General features: G+C 35.4%; 1 protein-coding gene across 1 annotated transcript; it reads right to left on the reverse strand.

Annotated features, from left to right (window-relative positions):
* Positions 1-7,312: 7,312 nt before the first annotated feature.
* On the reverse strand, positions 7,313-13,874 carry LOC133861473 (ankyrin repeat-containing protein BDA1-like). The gene is made up of 2 exons (XM_062297266.1): positions 13,243-13,874; positions 7,313-8,279 (listed from the first exon to the last, which is right to left on the reverse strand). Exons 1-2 carry the CDS (start codon positions 13,870-13,872, stop codon positions 7,479-7,481), a joined length of 1,431 nt encoding a protein of 476 aa, XP_062153250.1. The 5' UTR covers positions 13,873-13,874; the 3' UTR covers positions 7,313-7,478.
* Between the last annotated feature and the right edge of the window lie 221 nt (positions 13,875-14,095).

The following is a 14,095-nucleotide window of genomic DNA, read 5'->3' on the forward strand; positions in this document are numbered from 1 at the left end:
AAATAAGCAAACAGAAAAATAATTTCGAAAAACTTAAATTTAATTGATATTTTAAAACTTGATTGCCAAATAATAAAGACTAAAGGCCTTTATACAGGATATGCACCTCTAAATTTAACAACGAAATTAAGGAAAACAAATACTAATTGGAAAAGGAAATTAAACATAATCCTAATGAAAAAGAGAATTGAGCACCATAATTTAGATAAATATGTTGCTTTAGTTTTGTAGCTTGGCTTCAGTTTCTGCATAAGTAGCTTAACCAGATTATGGGCAGCATCTAAGGCAGCTCGTGCCGCCCCTAAGTTATAATAATCACACCAACCACCATTGCAATGATTTCCGCCGATTCCACTTCTAATGCCCCTGGGCCTCGGGGCGGACATATACTCCATTGGACTCTTTGGTGCAGTGGCGGAGCCACTAAGGCCCCACAAGCCCCAAAGTTCTCCCCAAAAAAGATAAAAAAAAAAATTAAAATTTTATTCTAAATTTTGTTTTTCTTCCTAATTTTGGTCCTTTCAAAACTTTTTTTTTTCAATTTGGCCCTCCAACTTGAGGGGCTGGCTCCGCCCCTGCTTTGGTGGGCCCCACTGAAAGTGCGAAGAAACATGTTAGTGCGATATATATAATTGTCTTATTTTGATATTATTGACATTAATTGACACGTACGTACACATGATGAAAAACATAAGTAATTGGTGATCAAATTGTAAGTATACTGCCACAATTTATTATTATTAATTTTTTTTTTAAAAAAAATAAAAACATCAAATATGCTGCTCTTTAGATAACATTTTACAATTATGTGCTTCAATAACATGCATGCTTTAGGAATTCAATTTGTAAGCAAACGCAGTAATATTATAAGCTCATGCATGGAACAACATTACTATTTTTATGGTCGAAGCTAGGAAGTCTGAGCCAGGTCCCTCGCTGCCACCTCCGAAGAGATGATGAGAAGAACAATGGCTGCCAGCAAAAGTCCTAGCAAAGGAAAAGCCTTGGAACCCATTTTGCTTATTAGAGAACAGAACTGTACGTTAAACAAAGAAAATATTGGAGGATGATGATAAAATCAGTCTTTCTTTTCTTTATTTATAGTTTAATATTAAAGAGAGCACGCGAAACCATTAATTAATTTGGAAGGCCCGACAACATTGTGTGGTTGGTTGTTGAATTGTCTTTCATTTTTCAGAAGGCAAGGTAGGAAAGGAAACGTCCGAGGTGGTTCCTAGCTAGTCAATTGACTAGCGCTAGTCAATTACTTATGAGCAGTGCTACACTCAAGTATTACCCATTACTAATTGACTATTAGGTAGCTAATTGACTATTACGGGATCCGGCTTTTATGCGTAGTGTAAAATGTAAATTAACTACCCCATGGATGCTTAGTCTAAAGGGCAAGGCCCAACAAAACTAAACGGTAGAATTTAAGGCATAAAAAAACAAAAATAATAATAAAAAAAGCAAAAAATTTAGACTAACAGTATCTATGCCTAAAAGCTTAAGCCAATAAAAGAGAGAAATTTAATCATTTAATTATTACTTTAATAATGTACGTGACATAGTATGAACCATTTATGAAGCGGGGGTTGGTAGTTCGAATCTCCATCCTTCCTCTTGTGTGGACATGTTAAAAAAAAAAAAAAAATCATTCATTTAAAAATAAACGGTCAAAATAAAATTATTGCATACGCCATTATAATGAGACTTTGAGGAAGCTAGGGAATGGAATATGGATGATAATGAGACTTTGAATTCTACATGATCACGTTTTCCGCTTTGAGGGGTTGAAATTTCCAAAGTCATCATTTGTCAATTTTGTCTCTCTTTCCATCCAAAGACTTGTGGAATGGTGAGAGACCTAATATGGAAGAAAATAAAAAAGTAGTTCATGATGAAATTTGAAAGAAATGGACAGATTTTCCTCCAACCCACTACAACAATCATTTCTCTGCCAAGAAAATCTAAACCATAAAGATTTGTTGCTGTCGTCACTCTTGGGCTTCTTCATGTTTGGGTACGTTTCTCAAAATTTCATCAGACATTGGGTGAGAAAGCGTTAGAGTTGTTAGTGGATGAAAGAGTTAACGGTGTTAAAGTTTTTTTAAAGAAAACATTTGGCATTTTATTAGAATGGATCGGAAGAAATTTCTTTTAGACTAGTTTGAAGAAAATTTCTGTTTGAAATAAATTTCTTTCACACATTTTACAATAATGTGTTTAGTTACTGGAAATTATTGTGGCTTTGGAATTGCATTAAAAAGGAAATTAATAAACTCGTTAATTGACTTTTTATGAGCACTTGATGTCGTATTTTAAGAAAAAGTAATGGTAGATACCATCTTTTTATTTTCTTTTTATACTCTCAAAGTTTATGTGAGAATGTTAAAGTCATACCTATCGTTATTATTGAATCAATGTATTTTGTTTATCCATTTCAACGTGTATGTTGAATGTTTGTGTTTCAAGAACACAGTTTCTCGAACACGTCTATCTCCTTGCGCTACGTTCTTGGGTAATTTTTCTGTTCTCTTCCTTGCGAATTGTCTGTTGATTAGCCTACAGAATAATCACTATTCTTGTCTGGCGTTAATTGGTATCAGAGCTTCAGCACTTTCCTGAGACGGGTTCTTCATCAGTTTCGATGGCTGGTGGTTGTCGTGGGCAAGTTCTGAATGAGGAAGCTCTGCGCCGTGATCGTAACGTTCAGGATGTGATGATTAAGGATTTGCTGAGGCAAGTTGCAGAGTTAACCCAGTGTCTAGCGGCGCAGGAAGTTGGCAATCGTGAGATGGAGAACTCCGATTCCGACTCCACATTCGACAACCCGTATCACAATTCTGCTCTATACCGGAAACAACGTGGTTGGGATGAAGAATTCGTTGATGAAGAGTTCCAAGAAGACGAGTTCGTTGATGAGGAATTCATACATGGAGATGTTCATGATGATGTTGAACATGAAGATGTTAAAGATCCTTCACAAGGATTCGTGGATTGGGATTCTCCACCAATTTATGATATTAATATCAAGGATGAAGATTTTGTGGGAAATTCTTTGTCGTTTGATCAAGAGAAAAAAATATGTAGTAGATTTAGATTGGGTCTCTCCAACAATTTATGACGACATCTATTCTGACGAATATGATTTATTGAATGAGGTAAGTTTTCTAGTTGATGCAATAAAATTTATTGAAGAAAATAATGATTACCATGTGTTGGATGAAAGTCCACATAACGAGGGATTTCAGTTGAGTAATGAGGAAATTAGCTTTGTTGTTCTCATTGGAATTGAAAGATTTCTATCAAATTTACCTAGTAATAAATTGGATGTTGGTTTTGGCATATTAGTTGACAATTTTAATTTTTGTGGTCAAGAAAGAATTGATAATTCTTTGAAGACTTTTATGGAGCGTGAATTGGAGAAAATAAATGAAAGACGTGAGAAGATTGGTTTATTCCAATTTAGTGTGAAGCTAGTCGTTGTGATGGGTTGTAACTTATTTATTTTCTGGTTTCAAGTTGCTTTGGTATTGAAAAATACGGGATGGAATGAATTGATCGGCCATCCAAAAGATTGAGGTAAAGAAGATTCGAATTCAAGGACGAATTCTTTCCAACCCGGTGAGACTGATGCAGGAGGAAATTAAACACAACTATAGAATTAATTGATCTATTAAAGCAAGAGAAAATCAGACACAAATATATAATTAATTGGTCTATGATGTGGCGATGAGATTGATTTGGCTTAAGCAAGAAAGGAAAGAGTCAACTACTCAAGCAAGAAAGAAGAGACTTTTGGCAAATTGTGATTTAAAAGATATTCTCTACCGAGTTGTCAACATCCATCAAGAGAAAGACCAAGAAGGAAAGAATAGACTATCGACAAATCTCTTGATTCATCTTTTAAAGAATTCTCATATTTATATTTACGTTGTCGTCAAGTAATATTATAGTTATTATATTTTTCCTAATATGGTAATTCTTTGGCACCAAGTATTTCCCATTAATTTGGAGATATTCTTTGACACCAAGTATTTTCATAATATACTTATTTGTATTTATTTCAAGTCTTAGGAGATTTTATTTCCTTTAATTAGTACTCATTAGGGCTTTATTATAGATAGGGACATTTGTGATAGAACAATCAATGAATTGAATATTGTTATTTTCTTAGAGTTCTCTCTGTGTTTTGGGATAATTTATCTATCTTCTTCCTTGCAAACTGCTTGTTGAATAGCCTGCAGAATAATCACTATTCTGTCCGGCGTCAATTGACTTTTTATGAGCACTTGATGTCGTATTTTAAGAAAAAGTAATATATGGTAGATACCATCTTTTTATTTTCTTTTTATACTCTTAAAGTTTATGTGAGAATATTAAAGTCATAACTCACTACATTTACTTTTTTTGTTTTTGAGTAATTTAAATCTTTATTACTCTATGAGATAATGATTTTGTAGCTGATAATTGTAAATTGTCTAACAAGTGAAATATGAATTTATTTAAGTTTGCATAGAGTAATAACTGCATTATTTAATCTTGTATATATATTTATATAGTAATTCAAAACGCATATTATCTCATACACGAATAGCAGATAACAACCACAATAAAATTGCGAATACAAATGAGAAATGATCTCAACACTCATTTCTCACAACAGCCCCACAACAAGCTGACGTGGCTGGTAATATTTTGTCACTTTTTTACAAAAAGAAAACAAAACAAAACAAAAAAAATAATAAAATATTACCAGCCACGTCAGCTTGTTGTGGGGCTGTTGTGAGAAATGAGTGTAAGGATCATTTCTCGATACAAATACTTAAAAATAATAAAGATACGATTGCATGATATGAAGGACACAACTCAACAACCAACGACAATATTGTAGGGCTTCCACATTAACTTTTTTCTCGCGCTCTATCTCTTTAATTTTGGCCTACAAATAAAGGAGCAGTGATTGGGGATTCCCTTCCACATTAACTTTAAATTCCCTTTTTTCATTAAAAGGGAATTTTTTTATTAATCCCCCAACGATCATTTCCCCGAATAAAGAAGGGAAAGACTGATCTTGTACGTCATCACTCTCCAACAATTTCTTTGATTAACAGTTCTGTTTACTAAGAGAAATGGGTTCCAACTCCAAGGCCTTTCGTTTGCTAGGTCTTTTGTTGGCTATTGTTCTTCTCGTCTCTTCGGAGGTGTCAGCGAGAGACCTGGCTAAGACTTCCTCTGACCAGAGAAAAGGTACATATGTTGGGATCACTCATAACGTAATTTTGCTGTGTTACAATGATCAGGTGTTGTCATCACGAGCTTAAAATATCTGCGTTTGCTTACGAATAGAATAAGTAAATTTTTTTTTTTATTTTTTAATTTTTGGTAGGACTTCTGAAACATGTAATATATAATATATTGAAGCACAGAATTGCATGTATAATATTATTGTACGTAAATTGGTGTAAGCATGATCCAAAGATCGGGCAGCATTTGATGTTTGTTTTTCTGTGGCAGCATATATACATATAAGTTTGATACAACTAACCCTAAGGGGGTGGCCTAGTGGTTAAGGCTTGGGATTTTTAGGGTATGATACTCATGAGATCACGAGTTCGAGACTTGTTAGGTGCTGCCTCTCTCTTGAGGTCAGCCACTCGGACATAACCCGCGTTTCAAGTGCTCCATACAGGGATCGATTAATCCTTGATTTTGGCGATTAGTCCTTACACTCGGAAGGTACGACTACCACAAAGTGGGTCAGTTGTTCAGTGAACGAGGTACATCGAAGCTATAAAAAGGCCAGGGGATACCTTGATAAAAGAAAAAAAGAAAAAGAAAAAGAAGTTTGTTACAATTTGATCACTAGCTAATAACTTGTGTTTTTCATCATGTGCATATATGTCTTAATTAATGTCAATATTGTCACAATATATCTATATACATCATACTACGTACGTACCATGTTTCTTCGCACGTACAGTGGATGCCACCAAAGAGGCCAACGGAGTAGATGATGCCGAATACGGTGAATTTGGAGGAAAACCTGCTGGCGGATATGGAGGATACACAGGTGGCGGATATGGGGGATACCAAGGTGGACCATCTCGAGATCCTAGAATTCTTTCAGGTGGGCCTGGCGGCAAATATCCCTGCCCCGTCAAAGGTTCGGGGCATTGTACCCCTCCTAGTGCAGAAACGGAAGCCAAGCTTCAAAACTAAAGCAACATAATAATCTAAATTATATATATATATATATGGTGTTCAATTCCGTTATAATGTTATAAATAAGGGTTAAATATAAAATTGGTCCTAACGCTTTTGGTCTTTATCAAATTAGTCCTTCGACTTTATGATAGTATAAAATTAATCATTCCGTCTACTTATGTTAATAGGCCGTTTTGCACATGTAAAAAAATATAAAGAAAAAATTGAACTATTGATTTTAATGGTTGACCTAAATTACAAATCGCTCCCTCTGATATCAACATTAATTTAAAAATCCTTGTGGTTGACTTAATTTACAAATTGCTTCCTAGAGTTAAATTCTATTAAAAATTTTGACAGATTTCATTTTTAAATTTAATTTATATTTTTAATATATTTATGTTTAATTTATTTTGATCGACATGTGTTGCCATCTTATTAGTGCTGATGTGGCGCCTGACAGAATTTAACTTCAGGGAACGATTTGTAATTTAGGCCACCTACATGGACCTATTTTATAATTTTTCAAAAAAAAAGTTAGTCCAATATAATCATGTTGCAAGAATCAAGAGGACCATCCAACTTTGTTTTCGAATCCATCTATCCTTTGTTAATTCCTCAAACAGCTGCCTATCCTTCATAATTTAAATATCCCGTCACATATACAAAAAAAAAAAAAAAAAAAAAAAACATTCATGTACCTCCATAAATGTGGAGCCTGAGTACAGGAGAGGAGCCAAGGATTAGGAGGGTTCGAATACACTACAATACAAGATATATTAAAGCTGCCCAGAACCTTGGGTTCGACTTCCACATGCACCAAGCTTTCAGGCTACCACCAAACTACCTCTAAGGCCAACAAGAGGGGACTGAATCAAAAAAAGGAAAGCCGACTCTTGAGATGGTGAGTTGACCAGTGGAAGTTTGGACCTTTAATTTACATAGATCGAATTTTCACATTGAGTTCAACTTGGGATCTAAATCAGAATTTTCACATTCATGCAGTAACAACTATGACCAAATTCTTATAAGAAAGAGAAATATCATTTCACTATAAAATATAAAGGTGGAGATAGGAAGCATCATAATTACATGGCGCATTTTAAAGTTTATTCTATGTATTAAGAATATGAAATTTCTAAATCACATTCAAGCACAACATACTAAAAGCAAGGACCGGCCATTTTCTTCAAGTTCACATATACTCCCAACTATCAAACAGAATTCATGCATGCTCACGGCTTTCCGGACCAGTAGATGCAACAGCACTAGCTATTGGCAAGTGAAACCACACGAAAGGTTCTCTGCCGTTGGATTCTTCTGTTTCTAATTTCTGTGGACCATCTCTTGACTAACCAATAGCCGAAGCGAAGTAAGTCCATGGAGACCATCATTCCTATTATTGTCATAGCCCAGCGTGAAGCATTTAAACCAGAAGGTCCAATCAACAAAAGCCCGCAAACATAACTTGCAGCCATGCAACGCACAGCGATCCCCAGCAATGCTTTGAGTGGAAACTCATCCATAACCAAAATAATCACCGCAAGCGATGCAAAAAATCCAATAGAGTTGGGAACCATGAATGGAATAAATTCTTGTAAATCGGCTGATATATTAGCAGCGGTGTAATCTGAGCCAATATAAACACCATTGGGAGGATTTAGTATGGCTTGGTAGGTTATAGTTGCGATAAGTACAGCCACAACCAGCAAAGCATTTTGAGTTTGTGACGTTGACTTTTTCACTTCCTTTGCTAACATTTCCCAAAACCTATAAGGGTTCAGAAGTGAAATATCATGTAATAAGAACTGCCAGAGAGTTTGGGGAGGTAGTGTCGTCATCGAGATCTGCCTGTGATGAACTTGAGTAGTCTCCACGTATTCAACTTCTGACCCTCTTAAGGCTCCAGCACGTAGAAGCAAATCCCTGATTATGAAATCAGTGGGTTCACCCACCATTTGCTGTGTGACATCGGACACATCCAAAGCAGTGAAGCCACTCTTGTTGGTTACATTCGCACTGACTGCTTCTTGTTGGCTCCCATCACCACCAAGTAGCAATTTCACAGTCTGTAACACGTATTGTAGATAGTGAAAGCATTAAATAATATATTGAGGCGTGAATTATTTTATTTTATTTTTTTGTTGAAGAATAATTAATTGATAGACACTAACAAAGCAGCAGACAACCAACAATCCAACCCTTAATTAGGGGAAAACACGCGCAAAAAAAAAAAAAAAAAACCCAGTGAGCACAGAATTAAAGCAACCTCACTAGATCCAACCTCAACAAATTGAAAGGCAAACCATTTGACTAGGAAAACATTTTCAGAGATATCCTAGGAGCTAACCAATCTTACACTTCAAAAACATTTGCAAGTTGCCACGTGTATGGGCCCACGTGGCAAACTGTTAACCACGTGTGGGCGGCGTGGTAAATCCTGTTGTTGCGAAATGTACAATTTGCCACTTGTCCATGCTGCCTACGTCGCCACTGTACCACGTGGCACGCTGACCACACCTCGACAAGTCAGACACGTGTAATACACACGTGGCTGACGTTTCAGCCACGTGGTCTCACTCCACGTGGCACATGGGCCACGTGGATTGTAATCCACGTGGCCAACAATCAGGCACGTGGATTAAAGTTGTATTATATTGAACTATTTTCTTTAAAGTTTATTATTTTTTGGAAAAAAAAAAAAAAAATTCCATGTTGCATAATGACGCGTGGCGGATTGGACACGTGTATTTCTTCACGTGGCGAACATATGGCTATGTGTCCAAATTCCACGTGGCCATGTGGCCACGTTCCCTAATCCACATGGTTGATTTTGGCGACATGGCTTTCAGACAAGCGGCCACATGGTCGCGTCCTATATTTACATGTGGCCATCTGCCACATGCATTAATCCACGTAGCCATGTGGACACGTGTAATTAATACACGTTGCGATATGGCCACGTGGATTCATTACACGCGGCAATATTGCCACATGTACTAAATACACGTGGCCAAAAGGATATTTTGTCTTTTCTGCTACATGTGGCCACGTGGTCATTATGACACGTGGCTATCTGGCCACGTGGCTACAGTAACGTCTACTATAGCCACGACTGTAGCCACGTGGCAAATATCTTGTTTTTTTGTAATGTTACATTGGCACAATTAAACTCAAAGAAGGACAAAGCTTGGTAATGATTGTATCATTAGTCACAAGAAAAATAAAGATAAGAGTTATATACCACATACTAGCTAGTTAGGAGACTTATTTGACTCGAGGAACTTAGTAGATTAAGTTGAAATTGAAAGAAGAGTAAAGTACACATATCCCCCTCAAACTACCACTCAATTGTCAATCTACCCTCCAAACTACCAATTGTGTCAATGTCCCTCCTCAGACTACCAAAAAATGTCAATATCTTCCTAAGACCAACAAAAAGACAAAAATGACCCTAAATTTTTTGAATAAGATAAAAGTGTTCTTATAAATTCAAAAAAAAATTAAAAATTAAAAATTATTTTTTAAAAAAACAAATTAAATAAATTAAATAAAAAACAAAAAAAAAAAAAAAAAAAAAAAAAAAAAAAAAAGGAAAGAAGAACAATTTTTTTTTTTCTTTTTTTTTTTTAAAAAAAAAAGCAAACGAAAAAAAATAACAGAAAATTATAAGAACATTTATATATTTTAAAAAAACAAAACAAAACAAAAAAAATGAAAAATAAAAAAGAAAAACTAGTTTTTTTATTAAATTAAAAAAAAAGAACGATTTTTTTTTTTTTTTTTTTTTTAAAAAAAAAACCAGTTATTTATTTATTTTTTGGTATAAATTTTTGTTAATTTAAATTTTTTTTAATAATTTTTTTTAGTTTTTATTTTATTTTAATAATTTTATGAATGATATTTTTGTCAATAAGGAGATATTGACATTTTTTGATAGTTTATGGGAGACATTGACACAATTGGTAGTTTAAAGGGTGCATTAACAATAAAGTGATAGTTTGAGGGAATTATGTGTACTTTTCCGTTGAAAGAAATATAGAATGAGACAGGTGATCTTTAATTCTAAAGTCATATGTGGTATGGTGATCTATTCATAGATGTGAGCGGGACTGCATGTGGACAATAAAATAAGATTTGAATCATTATGTGCCGGGATGGTATGCTTCTAATGTAAGATTTATTGTGATGCTTCTAAGGTCTAAGCAATGTGATATATTGTAAAAGCGAGTACCAATGAATTAAGTGTAAGGACTTAAATGTGACTGTAGTGATAGTAATGCATGGTATGATTGACATTTATTGTATTTGAGGTCTATAGAGGTAGTTTAATGAGAGCCTAGTAAATCAATAGAGTTTACGTGTAAAATTCAATGATGAAATTTATATGAGGAAGAGAGGATGTAGCGCTCCAGATTTAAACTAAGAATAAAGATATTTTGATTTTGAGATTTAAAATCATATTATAATATTTTATGGGCAAATAATGATATCGTAGGTATTTAGGAAAATATGGGATATTTATGAAAATAAATATTAGTCGGTGGAATTTAATTGATAGCCTTGATTTTATTTATAAGGAACTTATATTAGGTTTTAATATTATTTCGAGGTGATTTAAGTGATAAGGGAATGTGATAAATTAATTAAATTACCTGAAGTTGGATCTGGTCAGACTGCTAATGGTGGCTAGCTATGTACACCTCCCCTGGGGCAACCAGATTCTACTTGAACCGTGAAGGGGGAAAGACATAGAAGATCGAGTGCGGGAGAGTTATGGCCTTTGTTATAATTATATATAAATATTTTATATTTATGCATCCACATAATTGTTTGCCTTACCATGGGGAGAGGTATTGTTGCATGTGTGATTTCATTTTCATGTCTCAAGTTATTGGGTTCACTTTATAGGGCTGATATCACAATGGAAGGCAGTGATAAAATAAGATTCTTTCACTCTAATGGTTGGGCCTATGATTGAGTCCTACTCAAAAAGAAAGCGATACAGAAAAGAGAAAAGGAAAAGCAATTTTTTCCACCCTTTTCTTTTACTGCCAATGTTAAGTTAGGGGTGAAAATGTGGGCGGGTAATGATCATCCGCATCCGCTATCCGCTATCCACGTGCAGATGCAGTTAACAAAACCACTATTCGCATATACATATATAATTAAATTCACTAAAATAACGTTGTTTTGATGTTACCTCATATGCGGGTAGCGGTTTTTCAATATTTTTTTGTTGACCAACTATAAATAGATGATGCAGGAAATTAAATAATGTATGAGATTGAAATTTAATGACAAAATGATTAGATAGTGTGATCTAATTAAATAATAGAGTTCAACTACTGATAAACCTTTTTGTATTTATTAGAAGGAGAAATTACAAATTTCAAGGCCCAAAATGTTCACTACCTAATATACGGATAGTGGATAATACCATAATAATTGCACAATGTGGTCGTATAACAATCGCATGATGCAGATGTTTAAGCAAATGCGAATATCTAAATGTGATAATCACATTATACAAATGCGGATGTGAATATTGTTAATAACTGTATCATCATTTGTATTTTCAACCCCACTATTTTTATTCATTCAATTTTTTCCCCAACCCTTACCCCTACCCCTACTGTGATGTCCTGTATCGCCGGGAATAGGGATGTGCTTATATGTATAAATGCATCATTCTTGACACAACGCGTTTTAAAGCCGTGATAGCCATGAACCTATCAAAACTCTACAGTTAAGCGTGTTTTTGTGAGACTAGTACTAGGATGGGGGAGCTCCTGAGAAGTCTGATTTGGGAAAGTTAAAAGCGGACAATATTGTGTCGTTGGGGGTGTGTTGTTATAAATGGTATCAAAGCTATTACTCAGCCCAGATGGGAGAAGCGTGCACAAGCGCATGAAGGTCGCCAGTGGGCACTCGTTGGGACGTTAAGAATGGGGGAATCCTATGAGGGTCCCTGGTGGGAACGCTAGGTCTTAAGAAGAGGTGATTATGACGTCCCACATCGCTTGGAAATGGGGATGTGCTTATATGTATAAACACACCATTTTTGATAAAATGCGTTTTAAAGCCGTAATGACCATGAACATATCAGAATTCTGTAATTAAGCATGCTTCTGCAAGAGTAGTACCAAGATAGGTGACCTCGTGGGAAGTTTAATTCGGGGGAGCCAAAAGCGAACAATATTGTGTCGTTGGGGTAGGTCGTTACACCTACCCTTAGGGACGGAATCAAAACTTCCTATTTGGAGAGGCCAAAGTATGAATGAGGGGTCACTTTTATTTTTAGTGTGGCCAAGCCTAGCTAGTTTTTAAGCCTAAAATACAAATATTTTGAACTTAGTAAAAAAATTAAAAGAAAATGTAAAAATCAAGGGGGGTCACGGCCAAATCTATCATTTTTGATATCAGGATAGATTTATCTAGTTTAGGAATCTTGTTGACACATTCTTATTAAGTTCTTATCCCATGTTACGGAGGCACATAACATTTAATTAGTTTAATAGATATAGGTACACTTTGATCCTTGTAGTTTCAAAACCACCTAAGTTTCCTTCTCGATCGAGTTTCTATGCTTTCGACACTAATATCCCTTCGTTAACCAGTTATCAGTCAAGTACTATTACTGAGCCAATAATTTATTTGAAAGCCAAAAAATTTCTTTAGTTGATATAAAAATGAAGGTCAAAATTTAATTTCTATTAATAAATTACTAAGACCAAGCTTCTATACCGTTCATTATGGATAAAGCAGGAAGGTTTGAGAAGAGTAGAAAAGCAGGAAGGAAATTATGAAACTTGAGAAATGATTTCCATGATTATTTTTAAACATCTAATTGGTTCTCCTTCCCTTCGTGATTCACCTTTATAGCCTCTAATCTTTAATTTTTTGTTTACTATTATATGCTGCTTAGAACAATCCTAATTCTGTTAGGCATCAGTTGCTATTAGAGAGGCCTTTACGCCTAAAAAGATGATCCCAAGCATGAAGCACTCAAATAAAGATGGAATTATTTACCTGACTCTGCTTCCTTGCAATTGCAAGGTGTAAGACAGTGTTGCCATCTTCATCCCCAGCATTCAGAATGTCCTTTACGTTAAGCTGCTTCGATAGATCAACCATGGCTTTGAAGGCCTCAAATTGGTTATACTTCACGGCTAGGTGAAGCGCAGTCTCGCCTCTTTGAGTCACGTCTCCGACACAGTCGGGAAAAAAGCCAATCAATTCCTCAACGACTCGAACCCTCCCAGTTACAGCTGCACAATGAAGAGAAGTCTTTCCATCGCTGCTCTTGAGATGGGCAAGCTCACGGCTAAACTTCAATAACTCTCTCACTGTTTCCACAAAACCATTGGCGGAGGCTATGTGTATTGCGCTAAACCCGTCCTTGTTCAGTCTGGTGGCAAAATCTGGTTTATGCTTCAGTAGCTCCCTCACAAACTCTGTCCGCCCACCAATGGTTGCAATGTGAAGGGCAGTTTCAGGGTACAAGGCTAGTGAATCTCTCTCGAGTAAGAGGGAGTCCTCTTGAAGTAATTTCTGCAGTTCAATGGTGTTTCCCTTAAGTGCTGCCTCCACCAACCTGGGATCCATCTCTTTAATGGAATCAACAAGCGTCAAAAGAAGAAACAAAAAAATAAATAACATGAATGAGCTAGGAAGAGAAAAGATCTCCATATATATATATATTGTAGCGAAAACTGCTACAGGACCTTGACTTTGAAGTCAAGGGAACAGAACAATGTAGTATGCCATATTCGGATGGACACCATGTGGTCTATATACACTTGTTCTATATTGCTTGATCATGGCATGGTCTTATTTTTTTAATTTTTTTTTCCTAATTAAAAAGGCGGGAAGAGACGACCAG

Source organism: Alnus glutinosa, chromosome 2 (assembly GCF_958979055.1).
Source record: "Alnus glutinosa chromosome 2, dhAlnGlut1.1, whole genome shotgun sequence".
Taxonomy (NCBI): Eukaryota; Viridiplantae; Streptophyta; class Magnoliopsida; order Fagales; family Betulaceae; genus Alnus; species Alnus glutinosa.